The sequence below is a fragment of the Lygodium microphyllum genome, chromosome 3 (assembly GCF_053477565.2).
Source record: "Lygodium microphyllum isolate KBCC chromosome 3, Lygodium_microphyllum_v1.1.10, whole genome shotgun sequence".
NCBI classification, from domain to species: Eukaryota; Viridiplantae; Streptophyta; class Polypodiopsida; order Schizaeales; family Lygodiaceae; genus Lygodium; species Lygodium microphyllum.
The window spans coordinates 81,652,204-81,672,198 of record NC_141137.1 but is presented as its reverse complement, the minus strand read 5'-3'; the positions used below and the strand labels follow the sequence as shown (position 1 = coordinate 81,672,198).

The following is a 19,995-nucleotide window of genomic DNA, read 5'->3' as shown; positions in this document are numbered from 1 at the left end:
CAACGACTTGTTTATAGGTAGACATACTTTTTTCTTTGTTGTGTTCTCATGTTGATTGGTCTTTGCTGACCAGGATGACTTCTTTTTGGTGTTGGGTGGTCTTTGGTACAGGCCCACATTAGGGCAGATTTGCATTTATTGCAGAGACTTGACTTTCGGGCACTCTTGGTTCTATACCGGCCCCTAGATTGGTTGTGTTTCCAGGTTGAAGCCCTATTTTTCTTTGCATTTATTGCTCCTTCTCTCTGCTTGGCATTGTGTGTTTCCTTTGGCATCAGATACTCCTCATCTACCTTGTCTTAGTCAGTTTTCTTCTGTATCATGGCCCAACAGATCTCGATCATCTTGAAGATACCTCTTATTGGTCATCTTTATTCCAGTGGTAGCATCTTCTTTTGTTTTCTTGTAGGTACTTTATTGAAGGATATCTATGGGAGATGTGTACGCTATAGGGGATTGTGTGGTTTGGGATCATTCACACCAACCACTATCTTATTACTCTTTTTTGCTATATTCTTCCGAGGCTTCTAGTCTCCGATTGGCATTGATGGCATCTCTTGAGTAGGTGCTAGTCCTACTCTCTCTCTCTCTCTCTCTCTCTCTCTGTGCATTTGACAAGCTAGATGGGACGAACTATTCTCTATGGTTGTGCTGCATTGAGTGCCTCCTTGACGATTATGACCTTTGGCATTTTGTCATAGTCCCTATACCCCGACCTACCATGGCTCCTCATGATGGTGTGATCATAGATTCAGTAGCTTTATGGGATTGGTTGAATGCCAAAGGCCGCTCTTTTCTCTTATTGAGATGTATAGATTTTGTGCTCATGCATGTTTGATGTGTTTGTACAGTTGCAAAGATTCGGAGGAGATTCCCCTATGATGAGGGATCGCATCCATAGGATGGAGGAGACTCGGATGAGCTTTCATTCCTTGGCACAAACATTTCTTGGGAGAAGCTAGCTGTGATACTTCTCTCACATCTGCTATGATGAGGGATCACATCCACAGAATGGAGGAGATTCAAGATGAGCTTGCATTCCTTGGTACAAGATCCATACGTTGAAAGCTTTCTTTCGCAGAATCCCCTATGATGAGGGATCACTTCCATAGGATCGAGGAGATTTAGGATGAGCTTTGATTCCTTGGTACACACATTTCTTCGGAGGACCTAGTTGTGACACTTCTCTCACATCTTCCATCACCGATATATGGTATGTTCTAGACTAGTCTTCTCACTTCTCGTAGCCGGGAGACTCTCATTTGGAAGGAGCTAGTTCCATTGGTGCTTGAGCAGGATGCATGTCACAGTGAGAGATTTTTGTGGATCCGTGCACATGGCGGTGCTTATGTGGTTTTATGTAGAGGTACAAGACAAGCCAAGCAAAAGATAGGGAAGAAGCATAAGTTGGAATCATCTTTTGGCTATGATACCGCTTTTGTGGGGAAGTGTAGAGGATATCCCACATGTTCTCATTGTGGGAAGACCTCACACCCAAAGGAGAAGTGCTGGAGAATATACGCTCACCTTTGTCCAGGAGAAAAGGGTGGATCTAATTCAGAGCCTTTATCTACCTCTACTTCATCACCCGCTATTCCCACTAAGTTAGTGTTTCTACACATTTATGAGGTGGAGGAGCCTTCTTTGATTGTCTTGTCTTTTGAGCAGCCTTGACTCATTACTAGTGGTGCATCAAGTCCTATGACTCCCCGAGTGATTTGTTACAAGTTCTCCGTCTACTAGAGGGTATTGTCACTACTGGTGACATTTCTTCAATCCCTATTAGTGGTATTGGCATCTTGCCTCTATTGTCTGCCTGTCCATCAAGCTCCATTTTTGAGGCCCTACTTGTTCTTGACTTCGGTTTTTCTCCTCTTAGTTCATGGCCTTCTTAGACTTGGACTCGTGTTGTCTTCATCGAGCAAGCTGTCTTGTTGAGGATTCTTCTGTAGGAGCCACTTTTGTGACAGGTTGGCAAGATATGGGGCTATCTATGCCCCATTCCCCTTCCATTGTGTAGGGCTCGCCAAGGTAGCTTTCTATTGCCACACTCATTCTTGATCACGCATCCTTTATACCATAGGTTCCATCCCATCCCCCACCGTCTCCTGTACTGATTCCCTTGTACCTCCCATACCTTTCAAAGGGGGATGATATTGGTGATGTAGTTGTGGATTTCTTGGCCCTTTGTGTTTCAGAGGAGGCTTCCTAGGATCGTGAGGAGTTGTTTTAGGGTTTCCAATCTACTTTGGGCCTTTCTTTTATGTAGCAATCCCTTTTCTTTGTCATGAGTCACCATTCCCTGCTGCTTGGTCCTTGGTCCTTGTTGTTTCTATGTAGCTTAAGGCACCTTTGTTAGTTCCTTGCTGCCTCATAGTTAGATTAGAGGCTTGGCTCACCTATCCTCGACTAGAGTTTTGAAGAATGATCCATTGGAGGCCTCTCCGTTTCCTTTGCCCTTTGGTGGCCTTCCGTTTGATCACATTTTTCTATGGAAAGGGTGTTTTGCTCCTTGGCTGGCTTTCTTCATTGACGGACTACATCGGCATTGGCATTCTTCTTACCACCCTTGGATTTGCATCTCCTTTGGCCTTCTGCTACATCCAAGATCTGAGAGGGGATGTTAGTAGTCGTGTGTCTAGTGTGGTCATCTCTTGCCTCTCAGTTTGAGTTAGATGAGGACATTAGGAGCTGTAACATTGTATTTTTCTCTCATTTTATGTGTTTTAGACACTTTAGATGGAGAGCACATTAGTGCATTTCTTTTTGTGCACTTTGGATACTTTTTAGGGGTTTGACCACATTTAGGGTTTTCCCTCTTTTTCGCTTATGTATAGGTGGCCTACCCTCCCACTTTCATTATTCATTATCCATCATTGGTCCTTCATGATCAGCCAACCCTCCTCATTCTCTCATGCCCCTGTCACCGTCTAGCGCCCACATTGATGTGTAGAGCTGCGTGTTGGGGCTGACTGTTGCAACCTTGTACCTTTAGCCATTGTAGTCACATTGTTCCTTCTCTCTCATGCGTTCTCTCTTTGTCTTCTTCTCTCCGTGTTTACTTTCCTCTTTCCATTGCGCACTCTCACGCTTGGTTTTAGTTTTAGGCTTGAGAGAGGGTGTCGAGCTAAAAATGCATTACAAATTGTTTAGCTCTTTAAAATAGTCCCAAAACATGCAAATTACCAAAAGTTTCATTAAACAACGGGCGGTCTGCAAGTTTCAGCCATCAGCCCTATTTTATTAGTTGTCCAGTTCTTAGTGATTGGTACTACATGGTCTACAAATTGCCCCAAAACATGTAAATTTCCAAAAGTTTCATTAAACTGTGGGCAGTTCCAAATGCAAAACTCTAATTTGGGAGGATCCTTTTGCTATAAATAGACGGGCTGCCCACAATTCAGTCAATCCTTGTCTTTCAAGTTTTCGCCAATCAACCATCTTTCATCTTTCAATAGCTATCTAGTCCCTAGCGATTGGTACTACATGGTCTACAAATGTTGTCCAACTTTCCAATTGCCGGTGATGAATTGCCATTATCTTCAGGCGGTTACATTGCTGCATTTACTAGTTTCAGCCTTAGAAACATTATCTTCAAGAGGTTACATTGCTGTCTTTACTAGTTCCAGCCCAAGAGAGTACTATGTATTGGTTTTCAATTTGCTGCCCTTCCATTTCTATTATGGGCGTGATTTGCGTTTGTATCTACAACATGTGGTTTTTGTGTTTTCAACACTTTTTTGCATCATCCTTTACTTTGACTAGCGTTTATTGTAATTTCGATTTGTCTTCGGTGGACGACACACATTGACACCTCCCTCAGCCCACTCCCATGAGAGTTGCTAGTTGTTGGACAGCTCTACCTCTGAGCATTTTGTATGTTCTCTTATTCATTTACAACATTGATTCACTTACTTCAGAGTTTTTTTTTTTTTGTATTTGTGTTTTTGCATTTTGTGTTTGCATTTATTGTGTTACTTTTTGACTTATTGTGTTTCAGTCGTATTCGTACATTTTGTGTTTGAGCTGTGCAAACCCTTGCATATATTCACAGAGTGGACTAAGAGACTGTTGTCTTCTAGAATGGATCCCTAGTGCATAAAACCACCAAGCTCAATGCTGGTTGATGAAAATGAATGCTAGCTAGCTATGCAAGATGAGGAACTGAAACAACAATTTTTGGGATGTGGAGGCTGTGGAGATGTGCAAAACTGTAGAACACAGAAGCAACTTTGATAATGGGCAGTTCGACGTCAAGGGAGAGTCTCCAGGGATGATGACTAGCATTCAAGGGATGATGACTAGCACTCACAATGGCTATAGACACCAAATCTAGTAGATTGGAAGCATATGGCAACAAGTAGGGCCAAAATGTAGTTATCGACGTGGGCAACAAAAGTCTAATGAAGAAACATAGTTGAGGTCAATGACATCATTAGTTGGATGGTTATGTCAGGAGTAGTAATGATGACATTAGCCCATGGGAGATGACAATTGTACTAACAATCCTCCCAATGATGGTGATGCCACTCCAAGGGATGGCAATGGTAGTTGGTGACAACACCTCTTGATGATGATGATGAGATAAGGGAAAGTTGGCATGCAAAGAGAGTATAAAAAGTAAAAGTAGAATGATAATTATTCCCTTTATAGAACTTTTTGAGTGAATTGTCCTACAATATTCTAGATTCTTGCATCTAATATATTAAAATTTTTGGGACTATTTTAAGAGCCAAAGGAAAGATAGAAAGATATGATCAAGCAATGGTGATTTCTAGGTGGCTTAACATCCTTCAACCTGAAAGATTTCACAAAGAGACTGAGACATTGAAACAAGGGTGTCACTCAGGATTACCTAGGGGCCTAAGAACACTATAGAGGCAATGGATATTTTATTTTGAGTTGCCCATGTGATCCACTTGAGACCCCTAGTCAAATGAAGACATTGGACCAAGGGTGCCACAAAGGGCTACTATGGGCTTGCAATGATTGCAAAGGCAATGGAATACTCCTATGATACTGAGCTTTCTTGTTTTCTTTTCTTGTATATATATATATATATATTTTTGATATATGGTTTGGCTCATTGGGTCGTACAAAAGTAAAGCCAATGTATAAAACAAGCATCAAGAATGTCAATCTAGAGGGTATCATGAGGTCAAAGTGAATGTTACAAGGGGTATAATAGTTGCTTAGGATACTAAGATGGGCAATGGAAGCTAATAATGCTCCTCTCAATGAGGTAAAGTGAAATATGGTATACAAATGCTACGCAAAGGGGATGCATAAAGGGCATGCCTATAATTAACCGTTTGAATTTTACCATCATTGTGGTGTCCTATTTGTATCCATTAGAGAAAAATATTAGATTGATTATACATATTCCAAAGCATAGGAGACCATTGAACAAGGAGATCCAAATGAAAGTATTAGGAGAACGTGAAATTTTATTGCTTTGCTAATCGTTTAATTAAAAGTTAATCAAATGTGCTAATGTCACTTGCTCATGTGGGATGCAAGTCAATTATTTCACAGTTTGGGACCTAAGACCCCGAGATATCAGTTGGTGCCAAAGGCAAATAGGTTATGCCTGACAGGTACTAGGCAGTACTTGGTGTCTGATTTGGACCTAGACCAATTTATTAGAAACTAATGTCGATGGTGACATTAGAGACTAGGCATTAATTAATTAATTAATGCCAGTCTAAGGGTCAATGATTGCTCAGGGATACTTGGAAGACAAATTGGTCTAGCCAATTTAATTATTGATTGGTGAAATTGATTTTTTGATCACTAGAATAATTATTAAATTAATTTTTAGAATTGATATTCTAAAAATTTATTTAATAAACTGGATAATGGTGGAAAATAGGATTAGAAGGCTGCTACTTGGTAAAGCTTGTCCATGCAACAGGGAAAAACGTTTTTAGGGACTGGTGGAAGTCTATATCAACCATTGCGAGAGAGGTGTCACCAGGTGGTGATACTTTTTACAATTGCTTTTCTTATTTACTTATATAAATATTTATTTTTCTTTTCTTTTGTTGTTGTTGCTTCTTACTCCCAGAGTTCTCTTGGAATAAGCCAGGATCTTTGTATGGCTAGAAGAGGCAGCCATTGGGACAAATTGGACTAATGGTTTGTCTGAGCCTTAGGACCGGTTCCATATTAAACGGGCATTGAAGAATAGAATGCTAGTAGTTTGGGACTGTGTGTTTAGCCACTGAAGATGGTGCAAAACAATGAGCTTGGCCAAGACAGAAGATGCATACGTGAGAATGCTCATGGAATAAAAGTCACTGTAACTGAGCCAATTAAACTTTTTGATGTGGTCACAATGGTAAAAGTTACTCAGAACAACTTGAGGAATGTAGGGGTCACAATCCTAAAATTTAGGGAGTTACTATTTTTGGATCCCAAAATTTGTTCGCGTCATTATCTTCGTTTTTGCACCAAGTTTAATTCTCTGGTGTGCAGAGGTCAAATTTTGCACCGATCATGGAGAAATTTAGACCAGAAGGTTTACACGGGAAAATTGTTATATGTATGACATGTGGCACAAATGAGAGAGAGAGAGAGAGAGAGAGAGAGAGAGAGAGAGAGAGAGAGAGAGAGAGAGAGCATTTTAAAGAAACGTAATAGGCATAAGGAGATGGGAGAATGAAGTTTTGAGGAGCTGAGGGCAGATTGCTGCAAGAAAATCAGCCATGGAGAGTACTTCTACGTCTCTGACTCAAGTATGGAGGTAGAGCTTACTCCCTTTGATCAACTGTCTCTCTATTCTCGGAGGAAATGCTTTCATGATGGGCTGATTCCATCGAAGTAAGAACAGTGTGCTAGACAGTAGGAACAGTGAATTCTGGACAGTAAAAACAGCGACTTCAGAGATCTGCAGACTGTAATTCTGCACAAGAATCATCGAGTTTTGGTCACATGTTGGATAGTAAGAAGAGTGAATTTTGGACATGCTAGACATTAAGAATAGCGAATTCAAAGATCTGCAGATTGCAATTCTGCACAGGAATCTTTGAGTTTTGATCTCATAAAAAATGCTTTCCTAAAAGGGATGTTGATCTGGACATGCTATACTATTCTTATGCAGCTAGGATCTACTCATAAGAGATGAAAATCAACTGTTCACAGGTTATGCATTTTGGAAAATTATCATTTTTGTAAATTTCCAAATTGATAAAGAAATACTAAGAGGGGCGCTGGTCTTCTGGGCCAATCTGGTGTTGAGCGAGGGAGCGAGGTCTCTGTTTTTATGTGTGTGTGTGTGTAAAGACCATATGTTAATTGAAGGAACTACCGCTTTATGTGAGTCATAGATTGGTTACATGAGGAGACTGTTAGAAAGCAAGGAGAGGTTGCTGATGTGATTTGCATCCACTAGGGATTAGTTCCACACATGTGACAGCAGCTTGGAGCACTCTAAGAGCAGGTGACAACAGTCGAAGGTCCTTATGGTACAGATGACAGCATATAGGAGGAGGTAGCAATCTTTTTGGCGGTCCTAAGTTATAGATGACAGCTTCCATGGTTGTTTGAGAAGGGCAGCAATAGCATTTCACCGTTTCTCGCGATGAAACTTTGAAATTTCGCTCTCTACAGGATTCTTTCTCATCCCCTAACCATCTCTCAAGTTATCTCAGCGTTTTCCAACAATTTGAGCCATCAGAGGAAGAGATTTTAGTTAATCTCTGTTGTAAACCCTAATTTGCAGGCAGAAATTAGGGTTTGACAGCCACCTCGGGATGCACTCTTAGAATCGAGAGCCTAGGTCTTGAATTCCCTCGAATTTTAGGGAGATTCAAAAGGCCAACCAACTAATATCAGATTTGGGGGTGAATTTGTCTTTCAAGGAGCAAGGTGAAGGCCAATTCCCAAGCAAACCAAGGAGCAAATTTGTTTTGAGTCTTGTTGGTTAGTTTTCACAGCAAGAGGCACTTGGATTAGTAGAAGAGATGAAAGGATCTCAGTTGTACTCCTTCCATTTGCAATATAAGATAAAGAAATACTACAAGAAGCACTAGTTTTGTGGTCAATAGGGTGTCCAATGTCCAAGATTAAAGTGGTAAAGTGTGCGTTTCAGTTTGCATGAATTTTGTGCTTTCTATAATTAGTGCTTATCAGGTTATTTGGCACCCTATCTGAGGAGGAAGGTTGGGTTTAGAAAGGGCCTTCACCCATGAAGACGTTATATGGTTTTTTTCTTAAGAAATCTTTGTTGCCCATTTGGTTTCCATCTCATTTAATTGCCCTTGTCTTTTTATGTAATGGCCATTTTTTTGTACAAAGGAACATCGAGGGATTTTCAAAAGGCATTTAAGTGAAAATTTTGCCATAGAGATGGATATTTACTCTATAAAAGTAGAGTACGTGTCCTAAAATATCATTTTGGCATCAAGTACTCTATGAGTGTCATGATAGTTCTCGTGCGGACACCTAGGAGTTAAAAGACTTATAGTCCTGTTAAGAGTTAATTTATTGGCTTCGAATTTTTAAGGACATCTTGGACTATATAGTCATTTGTAATAAGTGCTAGGTCAACAAAGCTGAATGATTAAATATGGGTGGATTTCTCCACCCTTCCTTTATGAAAATGGGAGAGTATCTCCGTGGATTTCATTGTTTGATTACCTAGGACTGAGAGGGGTTATGATTTCATGGGTAATTATGAACAGATTGAGCAGAATAGCTAGGTTTATTCCAACTTCATAAAATTTTAAACCTTCAGGATTGGCTAGATTGTTTATAGAAAATGTATACTGATTGTAGGGCCTTCCAAAAATTATCGTTTTTGATTGGGATAGAAATTTTAATGGACACTTTACACACATGCACACACTTGCTCTTTTCTTCACTTGACTTCACTGCCAAAAACCCTAACTAGAGCTCAGACTAGCAATCATTTTCTCTCAGCCCTATCAGCTGGCCTAGGCATCAGTGGGTGTGACATGTGGCTGTCCTAGTACATCATAAAAAGCTCTAGCATTTTTACTGTTCTGCTTCAAGAATAGGCGGTAAATCTCTAACTCAAGCCTGCTCACACTTCTTCCTTTGCACTAGGCGTCAAAAGAGCATCCTCACCTGTCTGATGTCTAGTGAAATCTCCTCCTGTAATGAGGTTCATGTATTATTGTACTTAACATACCAGCTCTTTTTTTTTTTTTGGTTTGAGAGAGAGAGAGAGAGAGAGAGAGAGGATTACGAAAAAGAAAAAGAGAGAGAGAGAGGCTGGGATCTTTGTGACATGATACAAGGATGGAGGGAGAATTCTGACCATCTTTGGTACTTTGCAGTCATATTTGCTGCAACATCAGCTTCCAGGCCACGCGTGGATGTTGCTTACTGCTTGCAAGCTCTTGCCAGACGTCTTGCAAAGACACACAACTGGACAGTAAGTTATTGTCGTGGTTTTCACTGTAAAGCTTATTTTACATACATACATTGTGCATGCGCGCGCATGTGCACATGCATACATGTACATATTTATATGTATATAGATATGTATGTATGTATATGCATATACATGTATATGTCTATAGATACATGTGTGTGTGTGTACTATAATGAAATATTGATTGGTAATCTTTTGAAGTTTCAGACAATCTATCAAAGTGTTTGCCTTGACAACATTTTGGATTTTTAAATTTCTGATGACGAGTTGGGTTTTCAGTTAATGTTCTACTAACAATTTAAAGCTGGACTCACTATACATAATTTGTTTTGATCTTCTTGTACAGCTCTTGGATAATAAATATGATACCATGTATTAAAATCTCATCATTTCAAAAATGTTTGTTTGCATTGCATTTTCATCATTGGTTTGTTGATCTCATCTATGATTGTTGAATGCTGCAGGTTGCTTTAAAAGCTTTGATTGTGGTTCACAGAATCTTAAGGGAAGGTGATCCAACCTTTAGGGATGAGATCAGTGGTTATACACACAGTCGTGGACACATTCTAAACCTTTCCAATTTTAAAGATGATTCAAGTCCCAACGGTGAATCTCAAGTCTTTTAAGGTTTTGCAACTCTTCAACAGGACGGGTGTCCCCTGTGCTGATAGATTTGATTTGTGTTGTAGCTTGGGATTACTCTGCATGGGTGAGGACTTATGCTTTGTATTTGGAGGAACGCTTGGAGTGTTACCGTATTCTTAGATATGATGTTGAAGCAGAGCGTATACAGGTGCTCATTATTGATTGCATAAGAAGTCCTCTTAAGTTTGTATGTGATCTTATCAATACAAGCTTGCATTTAGAGAAGACACGACATTCTGGTTCCTGCAGTTCCATTCCCTGTGCAGTAAATGGTTTGACAGTTCATAAAGATGTGGTTTGATGGTTTATAAAGGCAAAAACAATATGAAATTTCATCATCTTGTGGTTGCCTATGGCAAAGAAAGGCTTTTCAATGACCGATGTAAAGCTCAAAGTGTTAAAACTGTAAGGATCATATATTTGTCAATTACCTTTCAGCAGTGTTGGACAATAATTTGACTTTGTCATGAAGACCAACTTTTTGGCACTGTTGGATGATAACTGTTCATCATGAAGACTGATGTCTATTTATATGTTGGAGACTGGATAATCCTTGTTATGGCAGATTTACAACTACAATGGATACCAAATAATTCCAGAAGGGGGATCTTTGGGGGATCTAAAGGATTTTACTATTGTATCATGCCAATGCATGCCATCATTATTCTGGTACTTGCAAGTTGCTTCCCTTGATATTTCGATACCCATAGGTGTCCTACCATTATAATGATGGTGAAGGGAAAGACTAAAGGTGCCGAACTCATTGTGCTGATATCCATGTGAGATATTTGGCAGACTTGCAATATGGTTCTCTGTAATTGCCTCTGCACTTGAAATGAAGGATTTGATGGTGTCCTGCAGTTACAGCAGCATATGTGAAGTAATATAGTGTATACTTTGTGGCCATTCTTAAGTGTGCTTTGCAAAAGCAGCTCACAGAGTGTGACAAAACAAGCGAACTAACTCAAAGAGAGATGGTGACTCTGCTTTACACAAGTTTACTATCGGTGCCTTTTAGGTTTTTAAATGTGGCGACTTGCAAGGAATCTATATGCACTTTATAAAACAAGAAAAATTTTAAGTTTTCATGTTCTAGTATATTTAGGTTAACCTTTTGCACCTTACCCTATTTTTAGCAAGAGCTAACATGATAAAACATTATTGTAAAATAATAAGCAACCAATAAACATAATTACTAAATATCATACTTTCATAATAGTCAATTAATCATATATGAGAAACAAACACATTGCATGTGTTGATTCTTTTGCACATATCATACTCATCACATATTCCAAAAATATATTGGAGAACCCAAAGTGTAATTTCTGCTGTCTAGATGGGATCGGGATCATTTTGAGAAAGTTGAGAATGTGGTGACATCATCTTAGTTCCAACTGTATATCACACAACTACTAAGTGGCAAGTATGCCAAGTTCATTGGGACTTGGCAAATGGATAAGAGGCGATTAGCCAACTTCAAAAGGTTAGATTCATTATCTTGTCAGTGGCTTTTCTTTTACTCTAATCGTGAAGGATTTGGGAAGATTTTGATCTGCTATGCAAAGTAGAGTGCTGGGTACGCGGTAAGTGAAGATCCTGTCTAGTTTGGGCTTTCTCAATAGTGTAGAAGGAGATATTGAGAAATGGTAGTGTTTGTAGGGGGGACAATGTGTATAGCAAACACTTTGTCAAATAACTTAGGAACAGAGATGAAGAAGAGTTAAGCAGTACTGATTAATTCTCATATGACTCATGCTGAATGTTGATACAATGGTTTGAGAGAGGAAGAGAGCCTTAGGGTGCCGTGCCTCTAGGATCAATATTGAGGCGAGCAGAGTTGAGTCAATGACTCCAATTAGAGTTCAGAGACAACATCCTTATCTTGGCTGATTAGGTGGCTGTCAAGAAACCACTTAACAAGTAGAGAGGCAATAGGGTTTGCGGGGAGAAACACAGAGTGTATATGGTAAACATTGAGAAGAGAAGAGAAACTCATATGAATGAATGAAGTAATGAAGTGAATCTAATACAAGGGTGTTGTAGCACGAAAGATGCCCTTGAGCAAGGACACTACTGAAGAAGCCTCTGAGTGTGCAAATGTAGGAATGATAAGGTGTCTCATGAAGCAGGGAGATTGGTGTCTAAGGGTGAGGATCCTCTGAGTTTGCAAATGCAAGCCTGATGAGCTGACGCCAACTGTTGGATGTGACACCAGGTGGAGAAGAGGGGTTCAAGCTACAAGTCCAGAGGTTGCAAATGCACATCAAGGGACTATGTGGATGATGCCAAATGTGTGGTAGGTGACGCCAAGATGGCGGAAGTTGTTGCCAAGCTAGGGATCCTGACGCTAGGCTGAGATCAGTTGTTGCCAGGGTGGAGAAGTTGATGCCAGCAGGATCCGCTCCAAACGCAAACGTGATGCTGAGGAGATAGGGTGCCTGATGAAAATGATGGAAGGAGAGGAGAGAGAGAGAGAGAGATGATGATCTCATGAAGTGAGTGAAAGAAGTGTGAAGTGGTGATAATGAATGGGAGGTGCTGAATGTATAAGCACAAATAATCTCAAGTCTTGCCCATGGAGATCTCTCAAGCAGCACTTTGACTCTCGAACGGCCCTAGAACACCTTTTTTGAGTTGAAAATGGAAACAAAAAATGGAAATGAAAAAGAGAAAGTGTACGGAATGATGTGGTTTCTCAACATCCCCTCTCAAGCTCCAAAAAAAGAGCACAAAGGAGTGAGGCGAAGAGAAGAAGTTCCACCCTGTAATCTGAGAATGCCATCTTAAAGGAGACTTGTGAAGATAGTCAGGAGATTGTATGAGTAGTAGAAGTTGAAACACAACCTATGGTGAGAAGCCACTAGCTCCATTACTCGTAACACCATACTGGAAGAAATATGAAGGCCTAGCCATAAAGTTGTTACTAAAAATCCAAGGGCCTTGATCGAAGATAGATTCTCTAGATGTCCGGTTTCAGTGGAGGTAAAACTACTTGAAAGAGAGCCAAACCTCAGAAGTAAAAGATGGTGTGCGAAGAACTTCGAGAGTAGTAGGGTCCTCCTTTGAAACTGAAGAAAAAGGAGATGATCCCTCTCTATAACCCCCTTTGAGAGAGAGAGGGACTCCAACCCAAGGAACACAGACTCCAAAACTTCTGATGATGAAGTGCCGTCGAGTATACCGAAGAAGGTAGTTGGGGCTCGAAAGGAACAAAAGTCGGAGATTGCCTAGAGATGTCTTCTTGAACCTGAGTAGAAGAGGGTGGATATGAGGCTCAAGGTGAGCCAAGGGCGGGTAGCAGTCGTGGGTTCTCAAAGGAGTGGATTGTGGAGGAGATGTGGGCCATGGTAACCACTCGATCCAAAAATGGGTGGGAGAAACCTCCATACAGTGTGGTGGCCTCCAGGAGGATTGATTGCCTCGTGAAGTCTTAGAGCCTCCGTTTGCTCGTGAGGACTTAGTGTGGGATCGGATGCATCTTATGGCCTTGAGCATAGTAAGTTGAGAGCCGATGTAGAATGATCTCTGTGGCTCAGAAAGGAGAGGTAGCACAAGGAGTGCTTGGTGGAGGATGCACATACTTCGGTGGGGTAAGAAGCAAAGGTCGATGTTGACAATCTTCAGGGGTGTGACCATTCTTATCGCAATAGGAGTACCCAATAAATAGGCCATTTGTTGGTAGAGATGCCATGATACGGGAGTGGCAACCTATTAAAAGGGAGCGTGGGGGGGAGAAAAAGGATACCTCCCACAGCGATGTAGCGGAAGTAGAGGAATAATTAGATGTTGATGCCGAATCTCCAACCTGACTTTGCCTTCTTTGATGCAAAGGATATTTACAACTCATTGAGTGCTGTTTGCTCTGTTACCATGTCAAGAAATAATTGAGCAACTAGAGAGGCAGTAGGATTTGTGTGTAACCAGCCTTCCTCCTTGGATAGGGTGGTAAATAACTTGATTAAGCACTATTTACAGCAATTAACAAATTCACAAAACTGAAATGCACACTTTACCATATAATCTTGGACAATTGATACCTTGTTGGCCCTAAAACTACCCTAAAACTAGTACCCCTTTCGGTATTTCTTTAACTTAATTGAAGAAGAAGTTGATGCACATTGGGATTCTCCCAATCTCTTTCGGTATTCCAACTCCCCTTGCTGTCCAAAATGACCAGTAAGTCTTCAATCTGATTTGCCCCGTGATTTGGGTAGTCAATTGGCCTTCACCGGCTTTGATGGAAATGAAAAATGTCCCAAATTCATTGATTTGCTAGTCCCTCCACTTGAATTTGACTAAAAACAGCTTTAGCCCTGTTGAATCCAAGTCTTGGAGCTTCCAATTTTTGGCACGCTTCCCGAGGTTGTTGCTAAACCTTACTTTCCGCTGCAAATTAGGGTTTACAGCAGAGAATCTGAAAATTCTCAGCCTCTGGTGATCTCAATGCTGTAATCTTTGAAGCAAGGTTGTAGAAAGGTTGGGAGATGAGAGAGAATACTGAGGAGAGAGAAAATTCAGACTTTCTTCGCGAAGAATTGAAGAAAATCTATCATTTGTTGTTGCTGCTCTATTTCAATAGCTTGTAGATATAAAGAATTGAAGAAAATCAATCATTTATTGTTGCTGCCTTATCTCAAGAGCTTGTAGATGTTGTCACTTGTTGTTGATTGGTCTTCTTGTGCCCGTGGCTGCCTCAAAAGATCCTGCAATGGCTGCAAATCGGACCAGCAACATCTCCTCCCTCTCTCTCCCAAGCTGAATACACTCAATATGTCTCTCTCTAGCCTCTAAAGACGTTTTTTAGTCTTGCATGGGCATTTTGGACAAGTGGCAAGATTCCCAAATGGTTTTTCTAGCATTATCCATAATTAAATATTAATTTTCAATCTTTAAATACTAAAAATTAATCTAATAATTATTTCGATACCCTAAAAAATAATCTGATTGGCTAATAATTAAATTAGCTAGGCAACTTCCATTCTTGAGTGTCTTTGTGCCATCTTTGATTATCGGATTGGCGTTAAGTACCATTAAATGCCACTTCTCTAGTGTTACCAACTGACACTTATGGCCAACTGAATGACCTAAGCCAACAACTAATACGAGATACCATTAAGTACTTGTATGGCATAACTTATAGCGACTTTTGCCTTTAACATCCCGTGATTTCCTCGAGTCTCGGGCATCGTAAATTTAACCCGAGTTACACCTCACATGTGCTACATTTACTTAACCATGTGATTAAATTAATCCACATGTCAAGTGAGGTTTCAAAAATATATGTCCTCGTGATAGTTTGCAGGAGAACCGCAAAGCGTCTATGGCAAACATTGAGAAGAGAAGAGACACTCATATGAATGAATAAAATAATGAAGTGAATCTAATACAAGGGTGATGTAGCATGAAAGATGCCCTAGAGCGAGGAGTTTGCTGCTGTTGAAGCCTTTGAGTGTGCAAATGTAGGAATGATGAGGTGTCTCTTGGAGCAGGGAGACTGTTGTCGAAGGGTGAGGAGCCTTTGATCCTGCAAACGCATGATTGATGAGTTGACATCAGCTGTTGGATATAAACAACAGGTAGAGAAGAGAGGTCCAAGCTACAAAAACGTAGATAGATGATGCCGCTTGGAAGAGGTGAGCTATAAACATAGGAAGAGCAGCCCAAATGCTAATGCAAGAAGATGGTTGGGAGTGTCCACAGGTTGCAAATGCAAATCAAGGGACTTTGTGGATGATGCCATGTGTGTGCTGGGTGACGCCAAGATGAAGGAAGTTGTCGCCAAGCTAGCGATGCTGATGCTAGCCTGAGATGAGTTATTGCTAGGGTGGAGAAGCTGATGCCAGTAGGATGGGTTTTAAATGCAAACTTGATGCCAAGAAGACAGGGTACCTGGAGAGAGAGAGAGAGAGAGAGAGAGAGAGAGAGATGGTCTCACAAAGTGAGTGAGAGAAGTGTGAAGTGGTGAAGAATGAATGGGAGATGCTGAATATATAGGCATGAATAGTCTCGAGTCCCGCCTATCAAAGTCTCTCAAGCAGCTCCTCGACTCTCTCAAAGGGCCCTAGAAAGCGTTTTTGGGATTGGAAACGGAAACAAAAAATAGGAATGGAGAAGGAAAACTGTACGGAATGATATGGCTTCTCTTGTGGGTAGAGGGATGTTGGAGAAGACACCTAATGACGAGAGATAGGACTAAACGGAGCTGTGACGTGTCTACTTAAGGTATCCTTGGTGGCACGATTTAGTAGTTCTTTGAGATGATTCGTCCCAGGCAATGCTGCTCTATGCTCTTTTGAATAAGACGAGGGTTGTTGCATAGACTCTCTCAGGTCCACTTCGCAACGGAAGGTCCTAGCCGTTCCTACGAGAATCGACCTGAATTTTTTCATTTTTCTATGTAAATTAAAGTCTCCTATTTGGAGTTAACTAGCATCAGTTTTCAAACAACTACTTGTGCTAGATTACTCGAGCCAAAGCTGACTCATATTGCACTTGGTTCAAGGAGAGTGAGAAAATAGGGGGACTATGAAAACGTCTACCTCTCTACCCATAAGGTAAAGTTTCACTTTGTTCCCCTATAACAATACGGAGTCAAGGGTCCTAGTTGATTCGAGGGTTTAATTATCTACTTATCTAACACATTTAAGTTGTACACATAAAATCAGCTTCCTTAATTAGCCTTTTGAATCACAGTGTTCATTTATGTAATTTAAAGTCACAACACACAAACAAAGAAAACAACTCTTTGAAAGACAGATTCTTTTATTAATAAAATTCCTTATACAAATCTTCACCTTCCGCCCATATGGAAGAATGGCACAATGGCCATTATTTACCCAAGATTTCCGTCTCTAAGGAGTACCAGGTGTTGTGCTAAGAATTGCTCTTAGCCACTTAAACAGCCCCAAAACATGCTTATTTCATGCTTAGTTTAGCCAAAACCCTGAAACGGGGAGCAGATCGAGAGAGTTAAGTGGGAGAGGATCTAGAATCCTAATTTTCTATAAATTGGTAGCTAGCCCTCCACTCTTTTCCCAATCTCGCTTTTGCAGGTTTCAGGTGTTATCAGCTTGCTGCCCACATCCCGTTCGTGGAGGACATCTCAGCCCTTGCTGTCCATCACTGTTCCCTATAGTCTGGCGATTGTTTCCAGCCCTCCACACGCCGATTGCTGTTGTTTTTGCCTAGCGATTGACTGCTGATCATCTACATTGCTGTCATACAGCCTGCCACATCAACAAACTGCTGCGTTTGCAGGCCCTAGCTGCCGCCTTGACAATTTTTTCTCTCCTGTTGCAGTTGCTGCAGTTTTTCTCTCTCTTGCAGGCTGTCCTGCCTGCGTTTTTAGTCTCTCTCACCTATTGCGTGCGTTTTTAGTATTTCTCTCTCCTCACTGCTGTCTGCATCAGATTCAGCTTCTCATTGCTACGTTTGCTGGTGTTTGATATCCGGAGGCTGCCTTGCTGCGATTCGGGATCCATTCGGAGTGCGACACACTCTCCAATTCATTATCCCTGTCCTAATCCTTGAGATACGAGAGTTCAAGGTACAGTATTCATTCACTACATAGTGTGTTGTTGCATGAGCATCGTATTATTAGTAGTCATATCATTTCATTTATTCACTGTGTTCATTGTCTCTGAGCTACCCTAACCCTAACCCTAACCGTAACTGTGTTCTTTTATCAGTTTGTGCTTTGTCGTATGGTTTTTGTTTATGGGACTTGGCTCTGTTACCATGTAAACAAAATACCCTAACACAGAAGCATAAACAGAAACCGTACGACAAAGCACAAATTGATAAAATAATATAGTTAGGGTTAGGGTTAGGGTAACTCAGAGACAATGAATACAATGAATAAATGAAATGATATGACTACTAATAATACGATGCTCATGCAGCAAACACACTATGCAGTGAATGAATACTGTACCTCAAACTCCTGTATCTCAAGGATTAGGCAGGGGTAATGAGTTGGAGAGTGTGTCGTACTCCGAACGGATCCCAAATCACAGCAAGGTAGCCTCCGGATGTCGAACACTAGCAAACGCAGCATTGAGAAGCTGGATCTGATGCAGACAACAGTGAGGAGAGAGAAAGACTAAAAACGTAGGCAGGACAGCCTGCAGTAGAGAGAAAGACTAAAAACGCAAGCAGGACAGCCTGCAAGAGAGAGAAAAACTGCAGCGACTGTAGCAGGAGAGAAAACTGTCAGGGCAGCAGCTGGGGCCTGCAAACACAGCAGTTTGTTGACATGGCAGGCTGTACAACAGCAGCGCATATGATCAGCAGTCAGTCGCCAGGCAGGCAGAAACAACAGCAATTAGTGTGTGGAGGGTTGGAAACATGCGTCAGATTGTAGGGAACAGTGATGGATCGCAAGGGTTGAGATGTTCTTCGCGAACGAGGTGTGGGTAGCAAGTTGATAACACTTGAAACTTGCAAAAACGAGATTGGAGGAAGAGTGGAGGGCTGGTTGCCAGTTTATAGAAAATTAGGGTTCTAGATCCTCTCCCACTTAACTCTCTCGATCCGCTCCCCGTTTTAGGGTTTTGGCTAAAATAAGCCTAAAATAAGCATGTTTTGGGGCTGTTTAAGTGGCTAAGAGCAATTCTTAGCACAATACCGGGGCCTCAGGAAATCCATCCTGAGTCACATAGGAATTTGGGCAGTTCCTAGGAGTCTAAGAGTTTATCGGCCAGAGTCCCCCTTGGCACCCTTACTTCTCTTGCCCAAGGACTTTTTATGGAGTAACCTCTTGCCATCAAGGTTGGTCCAAAAACTCTTCGAGGCGGTGATTTGTTTTCCCCTAGGGAAGGAACCCACAACTAGCCTTGGGGGAGGTCTAGTGCGCTTTTTTTTTATCCCGTTGCAAACCTAGAGTATTAAGAATTTTCTATTATCCAATCAATTTCCTAAATGCATTGAGTTAAGCTTGTATGCATTGCTACAAACATAAGCAATTTCTTTCAAACAATTTCTTAACAAGAGGCAATTTAGCAAGGTCTTAACTTAGAGGCAATTCTTTCTAACTTGACTGTCCTTTAACTCTTAGGTTTTTTCCAATTTCCTTTCGGCTTGGATTTTTCTAGCTTTCCTTTCTCTTAACCCTCGATTAACTTCCCTCTTCTTGATCGTTTTTCTTGATTATTGCAGGTCTTTAAGTATGATCATTTGTTCATATTTCTTGTCAAGGATTGGTCATTAATCCCATCAAGAATCATAGAGATTATCCTAAATTTGGGAGAAAATTTATCGGATTTTAAAAAATTTTATAGTGGGATTCTTCTTTCTCAAGAAGTATCCCTAATTGATGATCTTGATTATCTATTTTATCCTTCTTCATTTGCTTGTTACAAGTTAAAGTTATTTTTCCTTGTTTATAAATACTAAGGGAATATTTAAGAAGTTTGTAAGCATAAAAAGAATTATCTTTGATACAATTTTTGCCATTCTTTATATTCATATGATTTGTAAAAACTAATGTAGCTTCAATTATCCTAGTTTTACATAATTTATAAACGTAGAAAAAATTGCTTTCTCAATGTGGCTTTTATCATTTTCAATGTTTTTATGCAAAAAAATAATAATCTCAATGCGACTTTATATTTCCATGATTTTTATTAACACGATTTATAAATACAAAAATAGTTTTATTCATGATGCAAATATTTGTTTATAAGGATCTTAAGATAATTATCCAATGCGATATTATATAAATTATCCTAGCTTTTAGTTTATGCAAATTTGACTCATTGAACGAGCTAAATTTACGAAGGAACTTGATCTTGTGCCACGTGAAGTGGCGTGTCGACTACGTTCGCAACCGTGTTGGTAGCTCCCTCGCTCCTTGCTCCGCAATATCTCCTCTTTGGGGCCATCGCAAGAAGATGTCTGCGGCACTAGCTCCGACTTTGATGGTCTTGAGCTCCAAACGGATTTTCGCG

The 19,995-nt window shown here is 40.6% G+C and overlaps 1 protein-coding gene across 1 annotated transcript in view; it reads left to right on the top strand.

Moving 5' to 3' along the window:
• Positions 1–19,995, top strand: part of LOC148038558 (putative clathrin assembly protein At4g25940) — a 59,426-nt gene that overhangs the window by 23,707 nt on the left and 15,724 nt on the right. Inside the window, exons 3-5 of the mRNA XM_087673508.1 lie at positions 9,303–9,400; positions 9,865–10,006; positions 10,090–10,193. Coding sequence (XP_087529634.1) covers positions 9,303–9,400; positions 9,865–10,006; positions 10,090–10,193 — 344 coding nt within the window. The remainder of the gene's footprint in view (positions 1–9,302; positions 9,401–9,864; positions 10,007–10,089; positions 10,194–19,995) is intronic.